We start from the raw sequence: 27564 nt of genomic DNA, 5'->3' as shown, positions 1-27564 counted from the left end.
CACTGCAACGCAAAAACAGTGTTTTCAAATGTATCCGCTTTGGAGAGCGTATTCAAAACGCGTTGTTCTTGATCGAAAATGCCGTCTCAGTGTGGATGGAGGGCCAAAACGGAGAGAAAAAGATGCGTTTTCAAACAAAAACGTGTTAGTCTGGACATGGCCTTAGCTGTTCTTAGGACTGCACTCTCCTGGACAGAGATCTCAGATGTTGTGTCTGGGATCTGCTGGAGCCACTCGCCTAGCTTGGGAGTCACTGCACTTAGTGCTCTAATTACCACTGGGACCACTGTTTCCTTCACCCTCCACATCTTCTCAAGTTCTTCTCTGAGCCCTTGGTACTAATTCTAGCTTCTTGTGTTTCTTCTTCCTGATGTTGCTGTCATTTAGTATTGCTACATATATCACTACGGCTGTCTTCTTCTGCTTCTCTACCACCACTATGTACGATTGGTTAGCCACCACCATTTTGTCCGTCTGTATTTGGAAGCCACACAGGATCTTAGCTCGGCCATTCTCCATCACCCTTTGTGGCGTCTCCCAACCTTGTTCCTGCTTGTTCCTGTGCTGCCATGATTAGTGCCTCTGTGTTGTCTTTCAGTACAACTTTGTCCAGCCACTGGTAGGACGTCTGGATGTCAGCCACTTCCTCTATCTGCCGGTGGTACATACCGTGCAGGGGTCTATCCTTCCATGATTATTCCTCCTCTTTCTCAGGTTTCTGCTGCCTGAGGTATTCACTGAGCACGTGGTCGGTTGGGGCCATCTTCATTCGCGGATGTTTGTTGTCTCATCCTGGACTGTGATGATATCCAGTGTTGGTGATGATATCTCCCCCCGACTGTCGTCCTGGTTCCCCCTTCGTAGCATGTGTGTTGTTCCTCGTCAATCTCTAGACATGAGAGCAGTCCTTATTCACAATGTTTGAACACTGAGCTGCTAGTTTCGCCATCAGTGTGGATGTTGGGTATCGAAGATTCCATAGGTCCCTCATCCTATTCATGTAACCCCTTCGTTGTTCAGCCTGTGACTCACTGTTCCTGTCCTTAGCTGAATGCTAAGGAAAATGGGCCTATTACAACTGCAGGTTATTTGTGGAAATTGTGCTGCAGACTTGAAGTGAAAACTGAAATACTGAAAAAGGAATGAAGCCTTCGGTTTTCCACTGTTCGGGTCTAGACTAAGCAAAAGAGAAGAAAAAGCATTTCAGGGTTATTTTTATGAAATGCCTCATTATCTTGGATTTTCAGCTATTTGGAAATAATTTGGGTGATATGGGGGGGTTAGGGTCTAAGCATCCTAAAAAAAAAAATTCAGTATTCAGGAAGCATCAGAGGGGGAGGGGAGAGTAAAATCATTACCATCATCTTCATTAAAGAGGATCCTGTTGTCCAATCAGGATGCGGCTCTGCATGGGGATTCCATAAGCGCCCGTTGGCTGTCGCTAGGATACCACATAATTAGTAGGCAGGCTGTGGCCTGGTTGGTGGACTTGGGTGTTGATGCTGGGACGACGAGCTTGCTGTGTGTTGGGGGTAGACAAGAGGGGCAGGGGGTTTGGAGGCTGCACAGAAACACCCTTGCACGCGCTCATTTATTCACTCAGTCAGCCAGGCAGCCAGCCACTCACTTAGGCAGACAAAGAGGAAAGAGGAGCAACATCCTGCAGGAGGACAGCACACTCCCCGGGGGATGGGGCATCATACCCCTGCATCGCATTGGGGGTGTCGGAGGAGGTAGGAACACCAGAGTTAGGGGGCTTTGTCTCAGAAGCAGAGTACCCCTCTTCACACACAGATACACGCACACACACACACGCACGTGCACACACACACACACACACACACACACACACACACACACACACACACACACACACACACACACAGAAATTTATATATAAAAATACACACAGGCACACATTTCTCTGTGGATCTTTTAGCTATTAAAGCTATTATCACACATCAATCGATTAGTGGAGCTGACAAATGCATTCTCATAGTATTTTTAATGTGGGTCATCAGAGTTGTATGGGCACTGATGGAGGTTTCTGCACTTCCTTACTGTGATGTAAGCTCTGTAGAGACAGCCAGTCTGTCTGACAGTCTCTTAACAGCTCTCATCGTCCTGCTGGATATGCGAAATGGATCACACGCAAAGCTGACTGTCAGTTCTTGTGGTCTTGTAATGCTAGCATGAGGGGATCAATATGCTCCAACAGCACTTAAATTACATTGTTATGGCATTGACTGGCTCTTTGCACTGTGTTTCATGCTGCTGGTGCTGCTTTGATGTTGTCTTAAAAAAGCTGAATAGCACTTTTCATGGGTGCAAGGGGTCGTCCTCCATGAAACCCAATTCAAAGCCAGATTTGTGGATGTAACAATGTAAAAGTGGTACTTGGATGGGGCTGAGCAAGGGGTGATCTACATGGCACTGTTTACTGATTGATGGGTGACTCCTCTCAGAGGGACATGGGTTGCAGGGATCATTACCAGAGGGGATTCCCTCCCCTCTCCCCACATGGGGAGGCAATATGAAGCACACTGTGGGATGTAGGCTAATGATGGCATACAGACAAGCAGGCTTTGGCAGCAGTGGTGCTTTGTTTACAACCTGGACCCAGCACTGCCTGACTGCATTTCAGTTTTTCAGCCACAAATATGAAAACATCAAGTTTTCAATCAGTGACTGGCACCGCTGAATGGAAAATAAGGGTCTTTTTAATTTAGAAGGTCTTGGAATATGTTTTTTACATCTTTCCATTTTTCATCCAGTTTAAATTAGGATCTAGTTCTTTGCTTTAATGGTGTTAGATATATCAGGTTAATATGTAAAAGCATTTTTAATTTATGCTTGTACTGCCCTAATTTGACTGGTTGCTGCCTTTCTTGTTATGCAACCTAAGGTTTCAATTAAAGCATTTAAGCTGTTTAAACAGATGTTAAAAAAATGTCTTTTAACTCACTCACTGGTTTGCTCAAATATTTTGTAACCTTTTGTGAGCTGTTCTGCGTTTGCCATTTTAAGGAATAGCATGTGGTTTAGTGAGATGGCAGATTGTTTCCAAGTCTCCTTTGTAGCCTAAATGGGCTGTAGAGCTTTGCTTTGGCTCCTAATCTGCTCAAAAGAATGAGTATGTGGAGGAAATGGCTTAAGAATTGCAGCATGGCGGCAGCATTGCTCCTTATTTAATTACTTCCATTACACACTCGTCCCACTCCTGCCCATTTAAAATCCTGAACCTGTTCACTCAACCTTCACCTCTCACTTGCTCCTTTTTCCTTGTAGCTGCGGTGACTTAATGTGAACCTGTATAACCTGAAGGCTATAAATTCCTCCCTTTTCCCCCCTTTTCTAACTCATACAGTGATTGTTATTCTTTCTGATCCCCCCATCAAACATGCTCATTAATCCCATTCTTGACACTAGTCAGAGCAAGAAAAGAATCTGAACTCATTAAGATTCTGAGAGCTTTTTTTTTTTTTTTTCTTTTTTTTTTAACTTCTTTTTCTTTTCTTTTCTTTTTTTAAATTAACTGCTGGACTTTGTTTAAACAAAAGAATCTTTGACTTTTTCCAAAGATTGCTTATTTTCCACCAAGGAAGGATGCTTGATCTCCTTCCATCATCTTCACTTTTTATCAGCTGCCATGCTGAAATCTTCTCCACCTTGTCTACCCGGAGAGCTCTGAACCTTTTTCGTTCTGCGCTAATGGATAGCAAAGCACCAAGGGACCAAACCTAAAAAGGCTTTTATGGAAGGACCCTAAATCATTCCTCCTTATTCTTGTGACTGACTGAATGGAATGGATTCATTTTTTTATTTTATTTTTTAAAATCTTATTCACTCAACACTCTTGGACTGAGTGTTGACTTAATTTAGGCTTGTAGTGTCTGCTTACCCCTTATATTTATGCTAAATTCAGTGGAGTTCACTGGATTCCTGAAATACAATTTTTATGTGTATTTTTACATGAAAACAGAGGTATCATTTATTTTCCAGCTCGTGTTTGTATCCTGCATATTCATTTCGTGCAGTCGGACAGCATATCCGTCTTTGAGAACAGACAGCAGAGGTGTGACTTAAGCAAAATGACAAGAGATATCCTTATGTTTGTTTTGTAACTTGTACTGACTTTATATAACTTTAGCTTGGCTCAGTTTATTGAATACATAAATACAAAGTAAACAATGAGATGAAAACTCCCTTCTTTGAACAGTAAAAGCAAAGGGAGTATAAACTGTTTGAAACTTAATAAAGAGAATTGCATAGGGGCTCTTACATAACCCAGCAGCAACAAAATGAAAGCGGCTCCCCAAAAAGATGGTATGTCTTGTTTTGTATGAGAGAGAATGCTTAGTATCAGAACATATATGTATATTTTGTGTAGTTTGTCAAAGTGGGGGCTGGACAGTCATGGCAACAGGGATGTGGGTGTCAAATTAAGTCGGGGTAAAAAAAAAGTTAATGATTGGCTGCAGAGTTCGACGTGATCTCTTTCATGGTTTCTGCAGTGAGAGATTATTCAGGTAGTTGCTGTAGTAAAAGATTGCAGTGACCTACAGTTTACACTGGGCTGGTTTGCAGCTGGGTGCGAAGGATAAACTGAGCACTGAAATGCTCACTGAGCTGGGGGGGAAAAAGTGAAACTGGTAATTCACTGGTCGATCTGCATTCCTAACCTCACCTATGGACATGAGCTCTGAGTCTTGTCTGAAAAAATAAAATCACAGATACCAAAATGGCAGAAGAGTTTCTTTCAAAGCATAATAATTTGGTAGGGGCTCGAAGTAAAACGACTACGCTTTCATGCAAGGTGATTCAGGCATCTGACTGGTGTGTTTTCTGGACTCCTCCTGGGTGAGGTGTTTTGAGCCATGGGAATGGCTCAGTGTATCACAAGAGCTGGAGGTAGCAGGGGAGAGGGAGGTCTAAAGGTATTGGTTTAGACCCTGATCAGGAGCAGAAGATGGATAGGTGTGATAAAGATTAGTTTCAACTGTAAAAGTTATAAGTAAAACAGTGATTTTATAGTTATGTAGTAAATGTTTTTTGAAGTCAAGTACTAATTTGAGCAAGCTGAGACTTTGAGATAATTTTTCTTTACATTAATATAAAATCCACAAAACCTGGACCTGGTGAAATCTTCATAACCAGAGTTCAGAGTTTTTATTCAGAAGAGATTTTACTTAATTTGAGTTCCTTTTTTGGGCCCTTTGATCATTTATGAGTCTAATTTGCCTTTTGTTTTGGTGGCAGGGTGATGCACTAATTAGTACTTACTTATTTTTCATACTTTAAAGGGATTGTGGCACATGTGTCATACTGAAGACGTAGGGGTTCAATCCAGTCCTTTGCAAGTTTTAATCCAGCCTGCCAATCAGTTTAGTCTTTGAAAAACTTCTTAGTCATTTGTAAGTTTTCATGTGAATCTCCTTTTTCATCCTAGAACCCTATGGAGTTCATTTAGTTTAAAATTTTCAAAGATCTTTAAGTTTGACTTTTTTTCTTTGAAATTCCCCACATGTACTGAGTTTTCAGGTTCATGCTTTTAAGAATTTTTAGATTGATTATTTTACCTTGAGATATTTGTGCTTGACTAAATGATGTGACATAGTTAGGGATCTTTGGACAAGTTGTTGTTAAGAATATCTGGTATATGTAACCATAATAAGCCGTAAACTGTATATGGCCTTGGATGTGACCAACCGTGGTAAAATTAATTTTGTTGCCCTTGACTTATAGTGCAACATAAGACTAAAACAGTTTGGGTATACATTTACCTGGTGTTGAATGGTTTATTGACAACCATGTTCAGGTGCATCTTGTTTCGACTACTTTGTCTCGATTCAGTTGTATGTAAACATAGAAACCTAAAGCATTTTTGCAATCCATGAGCCAAAACTCTGGGTTAATAATTATTGAGTTGGTTGTCTAAAAAAATTACTAATTCCAACTTCTGTATCAGTGGCAGAAACAAGCTTCCATACATTCATCAGGTTTTTTGCTTCTTTCTTGAAGGCACAGGAGAGCCATTCAGAAGAGCCGGGGGTCAAAGGTGAAAAGAGCAGAGGGCACCATGGAGAGTGAGCCAGGGGCCCCTGCTTCCACTGCCAGCAGTACCGGGACCACCGCAGCCACCACCACGTCCACCACCATTTCCTCCAGCACCACTGCTGTCAGCAGTAATAGTACCTCTAATACTACTACAACTACTACTAGTTCTACTACTTCCACTAGCATTAGTAATAGTAGTAGCAGCAGCAGTAGTAGTAGTAGTAGTACTAACACTAGCAGTACTTCCAGCAGTAGTACTACAGCTGGAAGACCGGCAGTGCCTCAGATATCGGTTTACAGTGGAATACCTGACCGTACAGTACAGGTGAGTGTTTTGGTTCTGTAATAAATCTGCTGAGAGCTTAAGTTGAGGTATTCTGTGTAACATCCTGACACTCTTTGCTCTACTGCCCTCTGTTGGTGTTTAAAAGTGACATACAAGCTTCTAAAATTGTTTTTGATGTAGCATCGTTTTTTACAAAGGGAATTGATGAAAAAGGGAATTTGTCTTCCCAGTAAAGGATCTCAAATATGTGGTAATGTTGGAGCATGTCTCCAATTTGGAGACAGGAAAGAATGTTTTCTGTGCTTTAGTGCTTTTGACCCCTTGCCCTCGGGGTAAGCCTCTACACAGGCTTAGCCTCCCTCAGAATTAGGTCCACTCAACTTTGAGTGCTGATGGTTTGACAGCAGGGTTTTTGTTAGATTGAGTCCTTCTTTTCACCCCCTCAGCATGCTGACAATCACAAGGCAATCACTATTGTCACTGAGCAGCACTGTGAGCATAAAGGACTGCTGGAAATCAGTTCATGCATGTATTTCATCTTTGCTACTTGTGCCCGTCAGCGACACGTTGTGGGTCCGGATGCTTCTGTGACACTGTTGACTGCAGGTCAAAATCCTTGGAAACATGGCATAGGGCACTTGGAGAGGTGGTTTCCCAGTAGTAGGGGTTTAACTTTCTTAGAGTTGTGTCTGGCACAGTGTGAAACCTTTCTGTCCCACATTTAGGGAAAAAGAATTGTTTGTGTGTTTGCAGTAATTGGAGGTTTTGAAACCCTGACTTCTGTCTCCCGATTATTCTGTTAAATAGGCAGTGATGCAATCAGTTCAGATTCAACACATTTTGATTGTACCACATTTAGGATTCGATAAAGATATTGCATACTAATGACTATTGCTTAATGAAGAAAAATCAGCAGTTTGGTCTGTAAAGCATTTTGAAATACAATCAGGACAAGATTTATAAGCTCAAGTGATAAAATAATTATAAATCTAAAACTTTGTAAAGTTTGTAAAATGTTAAATTCATAATAACCATGCAATCAAACTGACATTTCTTGATGTTGTTTACTGTTATCACACAATTTTCTTTTCATTTTTCCCACCAGATAATCTGCATGAGCAAAGATCCTAGTAAATAAAACAGCATTAAATATGGGGATGTATTAGCAACTGTTACTGGTATCAGAGTTTTTGGGTTGCCTGCTTTTTTTTTTGTATGCCTTTGGCATGGTTCTAGCACCGCTGTATGTTTGTAAAAGAGCAAATCATTTCAAAAAACCACAGGTAAGGCTGTACAAAGAACAGAACTGTTTTTAGTATAGGTGTGATGTTGGTGGCTTTAAGCGGTTGTATAATAGAAGAATGTAGAGAGTGTGGAGGTGGGTGATACAACCTCAGATTATATCACAATATTTCAATGAAATTTGCAACAATATTTCTGGAAATACAGAAAGCGTTTTATTTGTGAATGAAGTGGTGCCAGCAATAGCAGCATTATGGTGCAACAAGTCACACAGGTATTGTTTTCCAAGGAAATTTTAAGTAAGTCTAAAATAAGTGTTTAATACTTGCGCAATAACTAAAGTAACCTTGTAACTCTTCAGAAACCTGCACAACATTGTCACACAATAGAACTGAAGCTGCATGGTTATACTTAGGGTGTGTTTTTGGTGAAACAGGTTTGCCTTTTCCATGTTCAGCAGGGGCGGTTTTCTTGCATATTTTGGAAAGCATTGTTATGTTGGAGGATGATGAAGTAGCTCCCTTTTAACAAATCATCACTGTAGGCGGACACATGGCTGTGGCTGTCAGATATATCTGGGCTTGTCTACTTGCTGTGCCATTAGATAATGTAAACACATGGCATTGCTATAGAAATACAATTATAAAACCCATTTTCTTTTCTTTTTATTTATCATGTAAAAATTTGTACTGAGATTACCCACATGGTAGAGGCACAGAGGCTTTGGTTTGCTTTGTTGACATATCATGAAGAATTGATGTTGTTTCGAGGTGACTGAATTTGTGATTCTTTGGATTTTATGAAAGTTTAGTTCAGATGTAAAAATCAAATGTCTTTTTTAAACTGGCCATTTTTTTGCACCTGTTTTTATTTGCAGGTATTCCAGCAGGCATTGCATAGACAGCCCAACACAGCAGCACAGTACTTGCAGCAGATGTATGCAGCTCAGCAGCAGCATCTGATGCTGCAAACTGCAGCCCTCCAGCAGCAGCACAGCCTCAGCCTGGCTGCTGTACAGCAGGTCAGCAAGCAGGCATCACAAATAATTCATTCTCTCAGTTTAGAGATGATGATTGCAGTTATTGTTGACCTGCTGCAAGACATGTTTCAGAAATTGTGCATCACTCACCCTGTCCTTCTTCCTCTCTCTACCTTTGTGATAGGCCAGTATCGCGGCTGGCCGGCAAAGCTCTTCACAAAATGGCACTTCATCTCAGCAAACAGGATCTACTCAGGCTACGGTAAGTGCAGTTTGGAGTGCTGCCTTCCTAAAAGCCTCTTTAAGTTATCTTTGTCCAGTTGGATTATCATCGAGCCAAGTTGATTTTTAGCAGCAGGATGCTAGCAGCTTGGTTGCTCCTTCTGTTTTACCTTTAAAAAGATTCAAGTTTCTTTTTGATTTTGTACGTATTTAGCTGTAAGAAATATTAGCAGAATGAACACATTTTAACTATTGAATTTGATGCTGTCGAATTTAATAGTTGGGGATATGATGCTTTTGTCTCAGAACTCCCCACATCTATTCAGGATTTGTACGTATAACCTAATAATCCTGATTATCTCTCCCCATAGATCAACCTGACCACGTCTCCAGCGGCAGCTCAGCTGATCAGCCGAGCTCAGAATATTAGCTCAACCCCCACCACTATTTCCCAGCAGGCTGTTCTGCTGGGCAGCCCATCGAGCCCCACTCTTACACCCACCCAAGCACAGATGTACCTGCGTGCACAGATGGTAAGACTACAAAGAAAAGAAATGGCCACAGGCACATTTACATGATCCTCCACTTTATGCATAAACACTAGCACACTCGTATTGCTTGATTTAAATAGGCACAACTCTGTTCTTTGGAGGCCCTGTGTATGTGTTTATGCCATTCAGATTTCTTTATTGTCATGCAGTCAATACATCACAGATGCATTACTGAACAAATTTGCATGCACAGAGAGAAACTCGCAATAAAAACAGGGCTGAGTTAAAAAAGAATAAATGAAGGCGTTATTGCACATGTATAGAACATTACATACATAAATAAATAAAATATACAAAATACATATTGTGTTTGTAAGCAATTCCACTGTAAATGACGTGTTTTGTTGTCATCTTGCAGTAGAGTAGGTGGTCAGGATAATGCGTTTGCCTACAGAGAGCTCTTTGCAAACATGGAAGTCGATGTCTTTAACGTGAATGCTCAGAAAACATTTTTTGGTGTGTGTGTGTGTGTGTGTGTGTGTGTGTGTGTGTGTGTGTGTGTGTGTGTGTGTGTGTGTGTGTGTGTGTGTGTGTGTGTGTGTGTGTGTGTGTGTGTGTGTGTGTGTGTGTGTGTGTGTGTGTGTGTGTGTGTTCTCTCTTTCTCTTGTTGAAGGAATAGAAATTGGTTATTTTGGGTATAGCTGGTTTTGAGTGCTTGTCAGTTGGAGTTTCCAGATTGTACAACTGATGGCAAACTGAAACTGGCAATGAGGTGGTAGAACAACCTGCTTATTACGAGCAAAAACACAACGTTATCAGATGTCTGTGATGATTGCGGCAGGAAGCAAACTGCATGTCAGTTTAGTCATGGACTTTATTTCGAGTACAGTTTCCTGGTGCTACATTTACTCGTATCAGTGTCCCAAAATATTTTCTTTAGTTTCCTGTTTTGTCTTATCATACACCCGAGGTTAAAAACTAACTGAATATACACATGCAGCACCCCATGATTAAATAATCTTCTGTCTTGTCAAGTTTTTGTAAATACTTTTGTAAATAGTGTGTTTTAACATTTATTGGGAGCCTGTGGCCCTTATTCAGTGTCATGTCCAAGGTACTGAGTCATATTTTCTAAAGCAGAATGGATGCTTCTGGCACAGCTTTACCTACACCTATTTCATAGGTGCATGTTTGGCCTCTGGCTTTCATCAGGTCAAAATGGTTATGGCCATTATTCAACACCATGCCCTGGGTACTGAGCCAGTTTTCACAGGTAGTTAGATACTGATTTGGTGATATAAGTCTTTGTCATCATTAAAATTGCAGTTTCACTAGTTGGTGGGGGAATATGATCAGTAATGACACAGGAGAGTAATTTTAGTTTACAGTTTGCTTCTCCTATGTTAGTTCCCCCTTTTTTTAATGTGTGCCATACTTTCCAGGCCCAGGTACAGGTGGCGAGGAGCCTGGGTCGTGCTGTTCCTCTGTCCCCACAGCTCATCTTTACCCCAGCTGCCACTGTGACGGCTGTGCAGTCAGACAGCTCTACGCAGGCCTCCTCACAGGTAATATTGCTGGAACCTATATTATCACTAATAATACAAGAGCAGTCTTTTATCTCGTCTTAACATCTTTTCCAGCTCCCTCTCGTAAATATAACTTTATACATTTTACACATATGTAGCAAAGCAGTAATCCATAAAAATAAATATTAAACTTACAAGCTTTAAATGAATTTCCAGCATTTTACAAATAAAATTCTTATGAACATAGTCAAAAAATCCACAGCTTGAGCCATTTGTGAATCTTGTCTCTCTTTTTGTATTTAAGAATCAGGTACAGAATCTGGCCATCCGTGGCCAGCAGGGGGCGACAACATCCTCCTCTCAGACTCAGATGCCACAGGCTCTCAGTCTGAAGCAGGCCCCTGTGCCTATCCAGCCTGCGTCACTGATCAAAAACCAAAGTCAAGGTACCCAGGCCTCAGCAGGGGGGAAGACCAGCTCCTTAGACAGTCCCTCTGAAGGAGGGAAGAAGGGGGACAGTGCAGCAGTCACAGAAGTCCGAGCTATAAACATGAGCCGCAGTGTCACCGCTGTGAATGCTCAGCCTCTGCTTGCTCCAGGTAAGAGAAGTTTGCATATCCACAACATTAAATCCCATCCATTAAAGAAATGTCTCTCACACAAGTGAGAGAAAAAAATAATAATGATGGATATTAGTGATGCAAATAACAAACCCAAAACAAATGGTTGGTTAACAGGTTGTTTTGTTTGATCTTTAAAAGTACAGGAAGTAATACTTTTCTTGTTTTACTTACTGCTGTCACTCTTTTTAATCAAGAAAATTGTCTGCAGCTCAACCAATATTTATTGATACATGCAGCCTTAATGTGTTTAAAACCTAATGCTTTGTGCGCTTGCCAAATTGTTTGCAACACAAAGTCTTAAAAAACAGCAATAAACTCTGTGTAAGATATCAAGATGTGCTTACTAGGTCTTGTTGAATATGAGTGTTGGTATTAAATGGCAGCATTGTGGTTCAATTGATGGCACCATTTCCTCACAGCAAGAGTGTCCTGGGTTGAAACCTTGACAGGGCCCTACTGTGTGGAGTTTTGTCTGGGTCCACTTAATACAAGTTAAAACTTGTGGCTCCACAGTGTAGTTGTTAAAACACATTTAACATGTGGAAGTTCAAGGCCAGGAGAAGGAGGGCTATGTCAGGGAGGGCATCTGGCATTAAACTCTCTTCTAAAGGCAGTGGTGACACTGCCATACACTCTAGACAATCTAACCAACATGTGCAAGCAACACTGTAGCATAACAGATTACATTTTAATGTCCCTAATCATGTATTGTAGCAACTTAAAAGCAGTCTTATAAACCAATGTTTGTCAGGTCACTGCTTTGATTCTGACTAAATTATATCAGCAGCTCGACTGGATTGCCATGAAATTATGCAGAGCAGAAATTGGTGGTCACAAGAGCATGAATCCTAGTGTCTCCACTGAGTTTCCTCTTCTGTGTTTCTTCAATCAAATTGTCTTATAGCCAGTAAAATCTTTAATCTTAGTGTATTTTAAATGCTGTTTCTGAGCACATCTTAGATAAAACTTCTTGTGCTACTCATGCTATGTGTTCTGAATACACCAATGTTTTCCTCTGAAAACATGTGGTCCACAGAGCATGTAAGCTCTAAAACTGCAGCGAAGTTATAGTTTCATTTTTGTGGACAGAAAAAGGAAACTGACAAACTGTTTGCCGGCGGCTGCATGCTTCTGTTATGTATCAGATGTACATTTCAAACCTCAAGAAAGATTTTGGCTTTGTGACAGCTGTCTTATATACATATACAGAGCTGTGCTCTAGTGTTTATAGTGAGATTAGATGAAAAGACATTTCACACATGGACGTTTGAAAGCTTTTTCTTGGCTGTTGCCATGACTTGTCGGGGCCTGCTTCACAAATCCATTCACTCACTAAATGGGTGAAACCAGCTCTATTAGAGACAGCGTGTTGGTTTTGTGTCTGGAACAGTCTAGCTGCTTTGTGAATTAGAAGCTGTGAAAGGCACACTGCCATGCAAGAGTGTTTTTAAACCACTTATTGTGTAATTGAAAGTCAGCAGCTGTTTTTTTTTTGTTTTTTTTTTTATGTTTTTTTCTCCCCTTTTTAGTGTGAATGGTTGTGAATGTTCTAGCAGCACAAGCTGATTACGTCAAATTAAGTCCCATTTGTTTGCATGATAAGTAACCTTTAGATGCATTTTAAAGAGGGTCCTCATAGGAAATCACATCTTGCGAAATAATTTGTCTGTCTGTGCATGTGCCATATTTATGTCTGTATGACTGCATGGCTGTAACACTCTTTACATTTATGGTTGGTGTTGTGTGTGTGTGTGTGTGTGTGTCTGTGTGTGTGTGCGCACTTGGGCTTGTGTGTTTGTGAAGAGAGGGGGAGGTGGGGATTATCTGTGCACGTCGGTGCACAACTGTGTCTTGCTTTGTTTCAGTAATAGATTCGCATAAAATGAAAGCGAGGATGGAAGCTGAAAATCTGGCAGCATGCTGTCTGGGGGGAAAAAATTACCATGGGTTGCCATAGCAGCAGCCCACGAGGGACAGGTGTGCACATGAGATGCTGGGGAGTTATTACTCTGTGGATCAGGAAGAGAAGAGGCAGCGTGGCTGGCTGATGGGATTCGGATTAGGATAAAAGCTTGGATTCAACTTGACTGTGGCTGGGTCAAGATGCACTTTGCTTTAGAGGGTAAAATTGGTAATAGAAGGGAGCAGCCATTATTTTTAGCTGCAGGAAACCAGAGATTTTGCTCCATGTTGTTGGTGGGTAATTTCACCCCCTGAGGATGGTTTTGGTTCATGAAAGATTGTAGAGGTAATTGCTACTTAGCATTTTATGTAATTGATCAGCAATTTTAGTGATTTTAGTCTTAATAAAATTATGACACTTAACTGTTGCATTTCAAAAGTAGCTCATTGCTATTACGCACCAGGAAAATTTAGATATGAACTCAGCTAGTGGTTTTGCACAGTCCACATTCATGATATCAATTATTAATAGTTTCACTTGGCAAATGAACCACCTATAATGTTGCAATGTTACTAACTTTGTTGCTAGTTACTACACAGACATTGACTGATATTAGACATTTAGCCTAAATTCACCTAACAAAATGGGTGGTGAATTTATGCAGGAGGCTTGCAGACTTTAGAAGTGTTTAGAAGTGTAATATGGTAATTATGGTTTTTGCACAAGTAAAAGGAATAATTACATCAATAACCTTGCTTTAATTATTTTTTTATATTTCAAAAAAGAATACAGTACATACAATATTGCATATTTGCAGTGATTTTTGTTTTAAACAGGACACTCCCGGCCAAACAAGTGGTGAAAAATATCCATCATAATTTCAGATTGATAAATGGATTCATAAGTAGTAGAGCAGGGTAATATGACCAAAAATATTTATCACGATATACATTTGAAAATTTGTGATAACGATATACTTGACACTAGACAAAATACTTTACAACTCCACAACTTTATTAGTGCAAAAAAAATCAATGTATTTTCACTTAAACAAGCAGCTGTTTTTTTTTTTTTTTTTTTTGTTTTTATGTGCGTTAAAGCTTTATAAAAATGTAACAGTGCAAATGCAAATTCCTTGCTGACAGTTTAACCAAAAGGCATTTCCAGTGGAAACTGGCCGACATATCCTCAGCATAACCATGTATAATATACACAAAACTTAAAAAGAGGTTATACACACACAATACGGTAATGTTATGTTGAAGCGCAGTACGTATCACTCCGCGAGGCTCCTGACTACGATTGCCGTAATGCTCCGACAATCCATCAAGCGGTGCGGGTTCGTAGCTTAGCAAAGTCGTACTAAAACATTTGACAGATTTTCGAGCGCCGTATACCACATAAAGTCGTTTCGAAGTCAGTAAACACAACCAGAATTCATACATAAGGCTCACAGGATTATAAGGGGCACTGTCGATTTCCAGAAAAATCAAAGGATTGATTTTAAGTGTGCCGTATTTTCCAAAAAACGACGGCCCACTACCAAAAATAGTGCTTTGTTGTGTATCTGACAGACGAAAGCTAACCCAGTTCCACACCACTGAAGTTGCAGCATTTTTTACAAACCAATTCTGGTTCATCCGTTTCATTCAACGATCCGCTTTCGCCCTTCTCATTCGCCGTCGCCGCCATATGCGTATGAAAACAAAGGCACTGCACATGCGCGTTTGACCCATATTCTATCGCGATATTTCATTTTCTTATCGTTGCCCAACATTATACCGGTATTACCGTGAACGGTATAATATGGCTCAGCCCTAATAAGTAGGGTTAATAATTCATGTGAAGGATGCCTTACAGCCTCCCAAAGTGAAAAAGAAAGAGATAATAGATGCAGTTAAATGGTTGGTGTGCGCAGCATGTGTTAGTATGTATTACCCAAACATAAACTTTAGGTTACACAAGCTTAGCAGCTTGCTCTGGTCCTCTATGGTCTTCATTCCGGCCTTTCACCCATTTTGCTCTTGTGGAGGTAGTCCACCTGTCAGCTGTATCTCACAGTCAGACAAACTCCAGGTTTTGAGTCCTCTTCCTGCTCTGGAGGGCCACTCCAACCAGAACCTGCAGCAGGCCGGAAAAGAGTTTCATGTGTGACAAAGACTAAAAGATGCAGTTGGAATAGATCCACTCACAAAAGTGTCAGCTCATTTGTGCCAATTATAGTCACAAAGTATATATTGTATTACTCTATAATTCATTTAACAAAACGGACGTGCACCTCCCATCAAAAGACTCCTATTCGTGTGCCCTTGTTATCGCCACAAATAGAATCTTAAGAAAAAACAAACACCTGACGTGTCTCATTTCTACCAAATCTGTGTTAAATCGAACTCAGCACAGAACAAATTGATTAATTGTGGTTACGCTGAGAGTTTGTCCGATTCACATTCATGGGAATTGAGGAGGAAGCAAATGTTAGGCCGTCTGGCTTGATGCAGCAAGTGTATGTCTGTCATCACCTTCTCTCAGCAACAAAGAGCCGGCACCACACTATAAAACCACAGCAGGGAAACCCCATCAGCACTAAAAAACTGGAAAGATGAAAACTTTTTTCTTTTTTTAAGGTGTACTTATGTATAAAACCTTTACTGTACTGTAAGTTTTGAAGCCATTTGAGAACCGGATTCATGGAGCTAATTTTCCTTGATAAACAATCTTCAATCTTTATTTGGAATTGTATTAAAATTAGGAAAGGTGACTCAAGGTCTACTGTTGCTGTGGTGTTGTTGGTCAATATTTTTCAAGATGGTAAGCCAAAGCAGGAGTCAGTGAAAATGTGGAAACTCTGGGGTTTTCCAGGGCCTGGTGCTGCAAAAGCTGGAAGGAATGCATACTGTCCTCAATTTCAGGACATTGCACGGCAATACACAGAGTAAGAACTCTACAAACATTCACAACGTTGGGGGCGGAGGGAGTGGGTTTCCGCATACTGTAGACTATATGATTTGTATGTATATATTGGTGTGGGGTGCCTGAGTAATTCCAGTCCTTAATCTTAAGACCTTGAGGGGGAATAACATTTAAACGAATTTCCAAATCTTCCTCTTCTTTCAAGACCTCTTTCTGTTACTCATTAGAGGCTTGAGAAAGATGTCAGGATTCATGCGAAGGGGCTGATTGTATCTGGTGTGTACTGATTCAGAAATCCCCCTCCTCCTCCCTTACAGAAGGCTGAGAGTCTCTTGATACTGCAAGTTTGACGCAGTTTAACTGCCGCAAGGGAGCTTTCTGCTGCCGTTTGTTCTTTGATCACATTACAATAGAATAATCATTAATAAAATAGGTAAATGTGCACACCATTTGTTAACTATTGAATATGGCAACCAACAAGTTAAAGACAGACATACATGTAGCAGGCTCTGCTACTGTAATTGGTCCTTTCCTGACTGTTTTATATCTTAAGATGGTCAGTTTGTAATGACAGAATTATACTCAGTCTCCAATACCCAACGATCAGTTGAACTCAACAACAACAAGCACTAACTTTGAGTAGCCGCCTTCTTGCTACATTCAAGACTAAGAACAGCAGACTGTGGCTCCCTCATAACTTTGGATGAACATTGTAAAATAGCAGATGCAGCAACAAACTTGCTTTTCTTGACAACTTGTGGTGTTTGGAGGTAGTAGGTTGACTTCATAGCCAGAGCTGTCTTAAAATTATTACACTATTTTGTAACATCAGTGGATGTTACACCACAGTGCTCATACAAACTCATGTTTCTGCTGTGGGAAGATGTCCGATGTTAAAATCAATTCAAAACAATCTCATTTTCTGGTCCATTTACTTGGTATTTACACATAGTATGATTTTATGTAGCATGTCTATCATCATCGTCATTCTACCACTTTGTAGAAAATCCAGTTTGAAGAAATATTTGAGTTCAGAACAAATGTTCATGTTATCCAGGAGATTAAGAATCACCACAGTCAGTAGGTTTATTTTTATTTTAGTGCAACCATAAGGCTGCACTAAAACAGGGTTTGTGTCTTTAAAAAAATTGATTTCTATGGAATTTGATGCTCGCAATCATCATGTAGAGCAGGGGTGTCAGACTCATTTTAGCTCATGTGCTGAATACAGCCCAATTTGACCTCACACAGGCCTGACCAGCAAAACCACAGCATAATAACCCATCAAAAAAAAAACCTAAACTCTCAAACCATTCCCATTCAGCTTTGTCTCAATTGTTTCACATTTGGTGTGTGTTTTTAAAAAGCTACTGTTTTAACTTAAAGAAACGCGTCAGTGTGGCTCCTTGGCTTAACCATCTTTGGGGTGGTTTTGGCCGGCAGTGTGTAATGTCTTTGTCAGCAGGAAGGCTGTAAAAACTGGACATGATTCAGAGCTCTGGCTTGAATGGCAATTAATGATTAGGACACTCTCATGATCTATTCTTGTGCTCCGCTTATCTGTAGTTTTCACACTTTATGAACCCTTAAAGGAGGCCTGATCAGATATTTTTGGGAGACTTGTTGTAGAGTTGTTGTAGACTGTTAACTTTGCTTTTCTACACTTATTTATTTTGGCTGTCTCAGACAAGAAGACAGTTGAGTAAACTTTATTTAGTAAATTAAGATTGCTAAAATGGGAATGAGTGGACTTTTGTTTGCCGTGTCCATGACCAACACAAAACGTTTTTATTCTCTTCTACCACGCAGACTCTTTACATTAAAAATATGCTTTAAATGAAAGGCTTTGGGGCTGTGATGCTTGAGTTGACAAAAAAAGCATGTCTCCACTCATTTCTTTTTCCCACCCATGGGCATAGTTGTTGAGTTGATGGATATAATTTTCCACGGTCTGTTTTTTAAAGTTTGTTTTTTTTAATTCCCTTTAATGGTTAGCATCTAGCTGGCTTTATCCACCCATCCACATCTTATATTTATCCTTCTCTTAACATAATAAATATTAACTGAAGGTTTTCACCGACGCCACAGCTAACCAAATTTTCTGTCAGTGGGTTCCACTGTGTCTCACCATGTGAAAATGAAAACTCTTCTCAGCGGTCCTCATACCATTAAAGGGACTAATGACATGCAAACTCTGCTGGATAGAAATGTCTATATTTTCCACGGCAGGGTACAGAGTGTGGTTACTGCCTCACAGGGAAACTTGGAAACCAGATGGAGCCTGTCCCACACGAAACAATGCGAAAAGAACAGGGGGGCGGAGGGAGGGGCCGAGGGGGATCTAAGACAAACACTGATGCACTTGGCAGTTTTCCACTCTGGGATTTACTGTGATGTTTATTAACATAACCAGATGCACCTCTAGGTTCACATGGCTTATATAGCAGGACCTGCTGTTTAGTAGTTTTCAGGGATAACTCTTCATTTTGGGGGGGGATTTTTAGTAATCAGATTTTTTTTTCTTTGTTGATAAAATTCTTAGAAATCAAGGAGGTGTGTGAGATACTGGTACCCACTGACTCATCCTTAACTCTATACAGGGTGTCATAGATAGTTGGCTCTGCATGTTTCTTCCTGAGGCATTTCTAATATTAGACTAGCCTCAGGCTACTTCCAAAGAACACTCTCCCACTCGCACATGCTCCCACAATACAAGATTGATGTGCTGTGTCTTGGGCTTGGGGGCAAGTTATGAGCTCAGGATGTCCTTTTACCCACAGCAGCACTGACAGGTGGTGACAAGCCATTTTAAAACTATTTGTGAGTAATGGTCTGGCCAACACTGCAACAGTGGGCCTCTCTATGCACCTTTCAACAAGCTCTTAATATTATATCCTGTCAACAAGGGACTTACAGGTGAAGGCGCTGCAAAACAAGCTCTTTTGTGCAGACGTCTACATTTTTCAATGTTTATGAGCCTGAGGCGCAGTTCTCCGGATATCAAGAGTTTGGACAGTTGTCAGCATGCATGAAATAAAGAATGCTCATTGTATGACAATGACTTGCTTTGTAAGGATATTTATGAACAGTTCTTTTTCTTACCAAATAGTTTTACCAAATAATCATAGCTGAAATAAAATCACGTTCAGAAATAAGTGTTTGTGTTCTCGTTCCAGCATACACCCAGATTCAGCCGCATTCTCTGGTTCAGCAACACAAGCAGCAGCAGCAGTTTGTGGTTCAGCAGAGCCAAGGTTCCCAAAGGACGACGGGCCAGCTGCTGCAGACGGCCTCCGTTCAGCCGTCACAGCATCCTGTCCCCGTGCTGCCCAAACCTGCTCCTCACCAGCCTTCTACACCGAGCCAGCAGGCTACCATCTTCCACTCCACTATCAGCCCACATGCCCTTCACTCCTCCCTCAACCATGCCAAAGCTCAGCCTGTCCAGCTCACTGCCATCAACCTACAAATCCAGCCAACGGTACGTACACAAACGCAGATTAATGCCACACACAAAAGAGCTTGAAGACAGGATTTTTCTAGGTTGTGAAAATGCTGCAAGTTTGACACAAATGGGCAGCCTACCCATAAATAAACGGTTATAGCAGGTCAAAAACTCCACAGATCATTTTTCAAGGAGGCTTCTTATGCTTTACCTTATTGTCTCTTGTTTATTTGCAATGACAGTGGTGGGCACTCATATTAAACGTGGTCATTACTTTAAATAATGACTGTGCGTAATCCCTGTGAGTCACAAACTCAGACTTAAAACTGCTCTAAATGCTCAGTTTTAGACATTTTTTTCCCATTTTTGGATCTTTATAATGGCAAGGTGAGCAAATGTGTCTAATATGGTGATCTTACTTAATTACCTGCTGTTTAAACTATGTCTGACTGCTAGCTCATCTGAAAAAGTTGACTTTAACCTGAGAGGATGTGGTAGCTGAACCTAGGGGCTACACCAAATCTCAGCAAAATGTAAATGAGGATTATTTTGAGGAGTGAAAATATATCCTTGAAATGAATGTAACCCATCTGTTTTAAGTAAAATCACGATTAGATGTGCAAAGCTATTTGCGTTCAAATTTTTGAGACTTTCTTTTCTAATATGAAAAATGTCAATTCAAGAAGTCAATTCTCCAAAGTGAACTTTTCACCTGTGTCCTACCTGTAGATATGAAACCACAGGAAAATATCTCTCTCAGAGTAATGCTATCCTTTTCAAAATTGCGTAATGAATGTGTTTAAAGTATTTTGAGTTCTGGTACACGTTCTGCAATTTGGTATTTTGACAGTGGCAACCAGCTAAACAAAAACTACTTTTACAGCAGTTCCACAGTCTTCATTTCTTCTCTAAGAGACACAAAGGGAAAAAAACCCCAAAACACAGGAATCTTCACAGTATTATATTTTCCCCCTCATGTAATGTTTTCCAAAGCTGATGGATTTCAATTTTTCAGTCCCTGATGTTTGTTGTTTTATCTCAGATGTCTTCTTCTCACACTTTTTGTTTGTTTCTACTGCACTTTCCAGGCCTCCCGACTACTTCAGGACAGTAAAGATAAGCCGACCTCACTGGTAGTCAGAGAGACATGTCAGACCCCATCCACACAGCAACAGCAACAACCACAACAGCAGCAACAGCAACCTGCAGCTTCTCCATCCCAACCCTCCAAGCCTGTAGAGCAGTCCAAGGTTGACTTAGCCACACCAGCTGTTCAGCAGCAAGGTAGAGACTCAGTGGGATTTTCTAAGCTGAAAGTCTTATTAAGAACATAATTTATGTACTTGCCTCTGGGACGACATTACTAGTAGGAGTTAAACAACTGTTAGCTACAAATTTGCGCCTCGACAATTCAGCCATCTCACATCTGATGTCTTTAATCTGTTCACTTGCATAATGAGGGAAGATACATTTTTGTTCTTACATCAAAACATGTGTTATCAGCTCATTCACACTGCTCTTCTTATTGTTTTCCATATCTGTGGTCATGACTTCACCCTAACCACTCATCTTATGAATCAGAGGGGGTTTCTGCCAAAGGTGGTATGATAATGAATCCAGTTTTTCACTCTTTTCCAGCATACATCCATCACACAGACATTTGTTGATTTCATTATGGGTAAACTGATACATCAAAATGATAATAGAAACTTTAAAACGTTTATATTATATCCTTAATTCTGCTAAGTTCCACTGAGATTAAAAATCTTTTTCAAGAGGTACACCGTCAAGAAGGAAACGGATATTCTAATAATTGTAAGCAGAAAAGGGCACACAGTGGTAAATGTTAAATGCTACAGATAATTTAACACACAATTCAGATTATAAGCAATTTTACAATCAAATAAAATCAAGATCAAAACTGGTAGAACAAGGTGCTCAATTGTAACCTCTTCTGATAATGTCCGCTCCTTCTGTAAGCTCCTGCCTTGTTTTGGCACATGCTGTCTGCTGTCGAGTTGTGTAATACTCACCGGGCCAATAGGGAGCAGTTGACATCGAAATGTGTTTACATTTGTATAGTGTGCTAAAGTTTTTACACCACAAATATACCAGATCCCACTAACTATGGCCTTAGTCCTAAAGTATCAGCTAACCTGAAGTATAGCAGTTTAACAAAATGACAAATACAAGCTGGCTTTCTGTCTCTGTGTTAACCTCATAGTAGCCTACCAACTTTTGCCATATGACTGCTAAGATGGACTCCAGCCCCACCATGACCCTGAGTTGATAAATGGTTAAAATGTTTCCCTGACACTTGGGGTTTGCTTTAGTCTTAACCTTTAAAATTGTTATTTTAATTGAATGTTTTTCTAGTTATCATTTTGATTTTATTGGGGTTGCATCCATTCACTGGCACACTGGCACTTTTCACTTTGGGCAGGAACTCTGGGATTTACATCTCATTTAGTTTCTTTCACTTATGGGAAGTTTACCGGTCCTTTTTTCTACCTGTCTTTTTCTTTGTGGTAGTTTTCAAGTCTTGCACCTTCTCTTTGATGACGGGCAATTTGACACTATCGTCATGCGTTTCCTACACACTAATCTTTGTCTCGTTCATAGTCATTTAGTAAAACACATACTTTCAAAAAGTGTATGTCTCTGACAAAGGAGACTGAAGTATTGCCTTAGAATGTGTGGGGTGGAGACAGTTCCACATAAGCTCCTTGTCCATTAGTACCAACCTTAAGTGATGATACCAGGTACTGTTTTTGTACTTACTCTGCTGGGGTTCCAAACGATTCGAGGGGATGTCAGCACACTGCACGCAACCTATTGGTTTGTCAGTGGCGTCACGCAATCAGTTATGAGGGCGTCTCCTTCACGAAAATCAAAACCACCACTTTGTTGTGGCGTTCGTGTCACATACTAATTAAGTCACAGGACGCTTGGCTGCGTTGCTATAATAACCCCAAGCACATTAGGTGGTACTCGATTGTAATAGAAAATGAGTTGAGTTGTACCCCGCATCGAGCTGATCTGAGTAGGTACTAATCGAAAAGGGGCGATAAAGGATATTTAGACACCCATTTGGGGAATGCTTTGAGACCATGTTTTGCTTCTATGAAGTAATTCATTAAATTAAGTGCGGACCAAACTGTCTAAATAGCGTGGAGATGATTCCAATATGTGTTCTGGGGAATTTCTTTGTGTGTGGGGGTAGAGTGTATATTGGGGGACTTGGATGGCCCGTGTAACTCTAAAATCCTCTTTGCGGCCCTGCTGAAAAGCATGCCTTTTGTGGCAGGGTTATTTGAGGATTGCTTGCATTTTCAGTGAGAGACTGGTTGAAGTCTGTGCCAAAAAGAAGATATTTCCTGTAGTAGGTTGAAGCTGGAGGCTCTGTGCTGGTTTGTGTTGTTGTGCAGCAGCAGGCGGAGTGAGGAGGATCAGAGCTACTAACGTGGGAGGAAACGGGGAGGCGGGGAGATATTTACTTGAAGCGGCGCTGCAGCTTAAAGTCGCGCACAACAGCGGCAGGCTGGCGTGTCGGAGCAAAAACAAACAGCAAACCGCACGTGCTTTCTGACTGAGCAGAGCGGAAGTTGCGCGGTAAGAAAACGCTTTCTCATTCAATCCAGCCGGATTTTAGGGTGACAAAGCGCAGAGGAGCGGTGTTTACTTTCGCTTTGGAGGGGGTTTTCACAAAAAGCCGAAGCGTCTTTGTGGCGGTGCAAGCGACAGATGTGGGGTGGTTGCGTTGATGTTGACTGGTGCACTGTTACAGGAGGTCTGTGCGGGATCGTTTAGGTCTGCCGGCAGATGAGCAGGTGGATATAACTGCGCTAATTTGCCTGAAAGTGACCGTAATTTGACATTTGAGATTGCGAAATGTAATCGCATTAGTCCTCGGTGCTGTTATATGAAGACAGACATTTACGATGTTGCAAATAATACTACTAACACCTACTACTACTAATTACTAATACTAATGATAATAATAATAATAATGATAATAATAATAGGCTTCGTGTTCTCAAAAGTTTAGCCTTTAAATTTATGGCTGCAACTAATTACGTTATTCATAAATTTATTTATCTATAAAACATAACAAACAAAACAAAGTTTATGTTTGCTTGCTGCAAACCGCGGAGGTGTCAACTCCATTGTTATCACACACTCAGTGGCCACTTTATTAGGTACAGCTTGCTACCTTTTTGTCTTTACAGCTGCTCTAATTCTTTGTGCCATAGATTCAACATAATTCTTGACACATTCCTTAGAGTTTGATCAGTTAATGATGTCAGCATCACAGGTTTTGCAGATTTATCAGCTGCACCTCAATCAGATGAATCTTCCATTTAAACACATCCAAAAGGTGCTCTGTTGGACTGAGATCTGGTGACTGCGGAAGCTATAAGAGTACACTGAACTCATTGTCACGTTTAAGAAACCAGTTTGACTTGCTTGGAGCTTTGTGTTATCCTGCTGGAAACGACCCCCAGAAGATGCGTATGCTGTTGTAATAAAGGGATTTGGATTTAGTCAGCAGCAATACTTTGGTAGGCTGTGATTATTAAAGGATGCTCAGTTGGTACTAAGGGGCTGAAATATTAATTTCAATTCATTTATATAGCACCAAATCACAAGAATGGTCCCTGGCAGTGGGGAGGCTGAACAAGCCAGGATGCTTTCATGTTGTTTTTGCAAAATTCTGGCTCTACTATTTGAATGTTACAGCAGAAATCCAGACTCCTCAGACCAGGAAACCTTTTTCCACTCTTCTGTTGTCCAGTTTTGGTAAACACATTAAGTGTGTTGCTTCAGTTTCCTGTTCCTAGTTGACAGAAGTGGCACCTGGTGTAGTCTTTTGCTGCTGTAGTCCATCTGTTTCAAGTAGAGCTTGACCACTGTTGGACTTTGGATACCGATGCCTATGTTTGATGATTTAAAAATCCCATATTCCAATATGTTTTTTTATTTTCTATCTTTCAGACACACAGACAGCTTTTCCTAACATTTATTATTTATAGTTATTTCTTTTTTCATTCATGCCCTGCTTTGATCAGCTGATTGTTTGTAATGTTTTGAACTTGTTGCCAACAGGGGAGGTTGCAGAGTGCCCTCTGGTGGTTAACATGGTTGGGGCTCTTCTCCTGTGTCTTATTTACTTTTCATTTATTGGCTGTTATAAACGCCAATAGTGGTAACAAAAGGCTTACGGCGGCTGATATTCCAACAAAATCGGTCAGGCTTGAGTTCTTAACTGATAAGAGTGGCACTTGGCAGGGTCTTCTGCTGCTGTCACTCATCTGCTTCAAGGCATACTTTGTTTGTAATGACTGGTTATTTTGGTAAATCTTCTCTGACCGCTGACATCAACAAGGGATTTCTGCCCAGAGAACTGCTGCTCACGCGATGCGTTCTCCTTTTTGGAGACCCTTCGTAAGCTGGTCGTGTGGGAAAATCCAGTAGATCAGACATGTTTAAAGTCACTTTAATTACCTTCGTTCTCCGTTCTGATGCATCAATGTTATTGGAAGATTGCATTAAACAGTTAAATTGATGTTCATTAATGGAATTCGCCAAAGTGGATGGCGAGTGTAATAAATTGTAATTATTATAATTTAAGAAACTGAGATGGGTTACTGTTGAACATTTTCACTTAAATGTGATGCAGATTTGATGACATGATTACTTTTATTAAATATGCTTGATAAAATTTCCCCAAAATTAAAATGGGAATGAAATGCTTGGTTTTACAGCTGAAGTTTTGTTTGTTTCATGTGTTTTTAAACATGAAATTATAGCAAATGCCATAATATGTCCAGCATAGTGTCTGCAAATGTGTTGTTTGTAATGATCTCAGCATTGTCTGCAGCACATGCACACGTAGCATCACAATAAAATGATTCATTTTAAGTACATTGTTAAGAAAATTATTAAACAAATACTCTATGGTTTCCTTTTCAATATTACTCTAACACACTGTATTTATATTTATGTGTATAAATATGTATACAATCCAATATATTTATATTTCCAATGTAGTATATTGGATAATTACATAAAATTTTATATAATTATGATTATATGAAAATCTGACATTTCTATTGAAAAACAAACAAAAGGAAAAGGACTCCAGCTCTACTTGTCTTGCTTAACCAACAATGTACAACCAAAAAATATTCAGCTTATCGTAGAAGCATTAACCATTCAAATCTGAAAATGTAATCTGTCTTTTCTGCTTTTCTAAATGACTGAAACGATCATCAGCTACTTCTTTTTAAGCTTTAATTTCATTCAAACTGAAACATTTCTCAATGGATACGTGCTCCTTTGTATTAAATAGACCCATTTTGTTTTTGTTTTTTCTCTCCATCAGGTGGGGGTACAGCGAAGAGGCCGAGTGCAGCAGTGGGGACCCCACCTCCAGCCATGACCTCAGGAAATGAGAGCGAGGTGCCCACCGTGACGGGCAGCACGCCACAAAACGGAGAGAACAAACCACCTCAGGCCATCGTCAAGCCCCAGGTCCTCACACATGTCATCGAAGGCTTTGTCATCCAGGAAGGAGCTGAGCCGTTTCCCGTGTGTGTAAGTGCTCAATCTCGGCAATACTGGCAGACAAACATGATAAACAACCCAAAGCCAGCACCGTCTCCAGTGTACACGCCTGCAGGGAACTGTCAGCAGGCAAACACATACCCTCTGTTACTGCTAGCAGTGACATCGTACAGCTTCTGTTTGATTCACTCGTTAATTACAGGGAGATGAGACCCTGTGAATGGGAAAGAATACAGATGGAAGAAGGTAATGAGCAGCGCTCTGTAGTCAGTTCATTTAATCAAGGGCATTAAAATCCTTCCTTAATCTGTGTAGTCATCTCCCTTGAAATTGGTTCATTATTATCTCATATTGTTTGTACAGTTTAACATGTGCTTGTATATTAATGTTTGTATCTTCTCAATTGTATTAGTCATTAGGGGGGGGAAAAAGTGTAGTTTTAATTTCTAGGCTTTGGCCTCTCTGCCTCCTACTGGACATTTTGTGAAAATGCTCTATATACATGCACACATGGCTAAACAAGCAGATTACATTTCCAATTTTTAATCAACACACATGAAAATAAATAAAATGCAGTATTTATGAAGATGCGTACACACGTGATGACACACAGAGCTGAGGATTATTTTTCCTTTTATAGTAATACATTTTTTATTCATTTTATGACTCAAATGAATCTGATTACATTTTCCACCTCAGTGTTCTGTCAATTTAAAAAAAGAAAAAGAAAGGGGAAAAAAAGAAGAAGAATAAATTAAACACTGAGTATATATTTCTTATGATGCCAACACTGTCCTGTAAAAGAACTTGATTGTTAACAGTTAACTGTTACTTTATATACGCTGGTATTCAAGTTGCTTTATGTGCCATATGGACAGGAGAATTAACTGTATGCAAGCTTCATGTGTGCGACATGCAATGCTTGAAAATCAGACTACATTGACGTGAACATGTCAAGTCTACATTATCAGTTTAAATGGTCACTGTTTGTGGTGGTTTAACAAAGATGGTGTTTATCTGTTATTTTTGTGATCGCTATATATTCAAATATTAACATCCGGAAGACGAAAACATTCAGTTGGTGATCACTGTTTCCTTTTAAGTCTAAAAGGTTTAACTTGTAATGGCCAGCAGTCAGCTGACTTTAAAAAAAAAAAAAAAAAAGTCATCTCATTAATACTACGGTAATGAGGCGCAGTGGGGCTGTGCAGTGAAACAGCTGCCCTGATTTCCAGGTTATTATTTGGAGTAGCAGCAGTCTTTGCGTTAATGTTGCTGCGGCGACAGAATGCAGCTGTTGTGATAAAGCAGTC

At 40.3% G+C, this 27564-nt stretch overlaps 1 protein-coding gene across 2 annotated transcripts in view; it reads left to right on the top strand.

The window, feature by feature from the left end:
* The window catches only part of phc2b (polyhomeotic homolog 2b (Drosophila)), a 46387-nt gene that overhangs the window by 10231 nt on the left and 8592 nt on the right, over nucleotides 1–27564 (top strand). The window contains exons 1-10 of one of the 2 annotated variants that reach the window (XM_026167041.1): nucleotides 1553–1733; nucleotides 6022–6382; nucleotides 8463–8606; nucleotides 8749–8826; nucleotides 9158–9319; nucleotides 10720–10842; nucleotides 11108–11402; nucleotides 19416–19720; nucleotides 20773–20968; nucleotides 26070–26281. In XM_026167041.1, the coding sequence (XP_026022826.1) occupies nucleotides 1690–1733; nucleotides 6022–6382; nucleotides 8463–8606; nucleotides 8749–8826; nucleotides 9158–9319; nucleotides 10720–10842; nucleotides 11108–11402; nucleotides 19416–19720; nucleotides 20773–20968; nucleotides 26070–26281 (1920 nt within the window). In that variant the 5' untranslated portion in view covers nucleotides 1553–1689. Of the gene's footprint in view, nucleotides 1–1552; nucleotides 1734–6021; nucleotides 6383–8462; nucleotides 8607–8748; nucleotides 8827–9157; nucleotides 9320–10719; nucleotides 10843–11107; nucleotides 11403–19415; nucleotides 19721–20772; nucleotides 20969–26069; nucleotides 26282–27564 lie in introns of those variants that run through there. The other variant, XM_026167042.1, reaches the window with a different exon arrangement.

The sequence above is a fragment of the Astatotilapia calliptera genome, chromosome 5, assembly GCF_900246225.1.
Source record: "Astatotilapia calliptera chromosome 5, fAstCal1.2, whole genome shotgun sequence".
NCBI lineage: Eukaryota > Metazoa > Chordata > Actinopteri > Cichliformes > Cichlidae > Astatotilapia > Astatotilapia calliptera.
The sequence above is the reverse complement of the archived record's forward strand: the minus strand, read 5'-3'. Positions and strand labels throughout refer to the sequence as shown.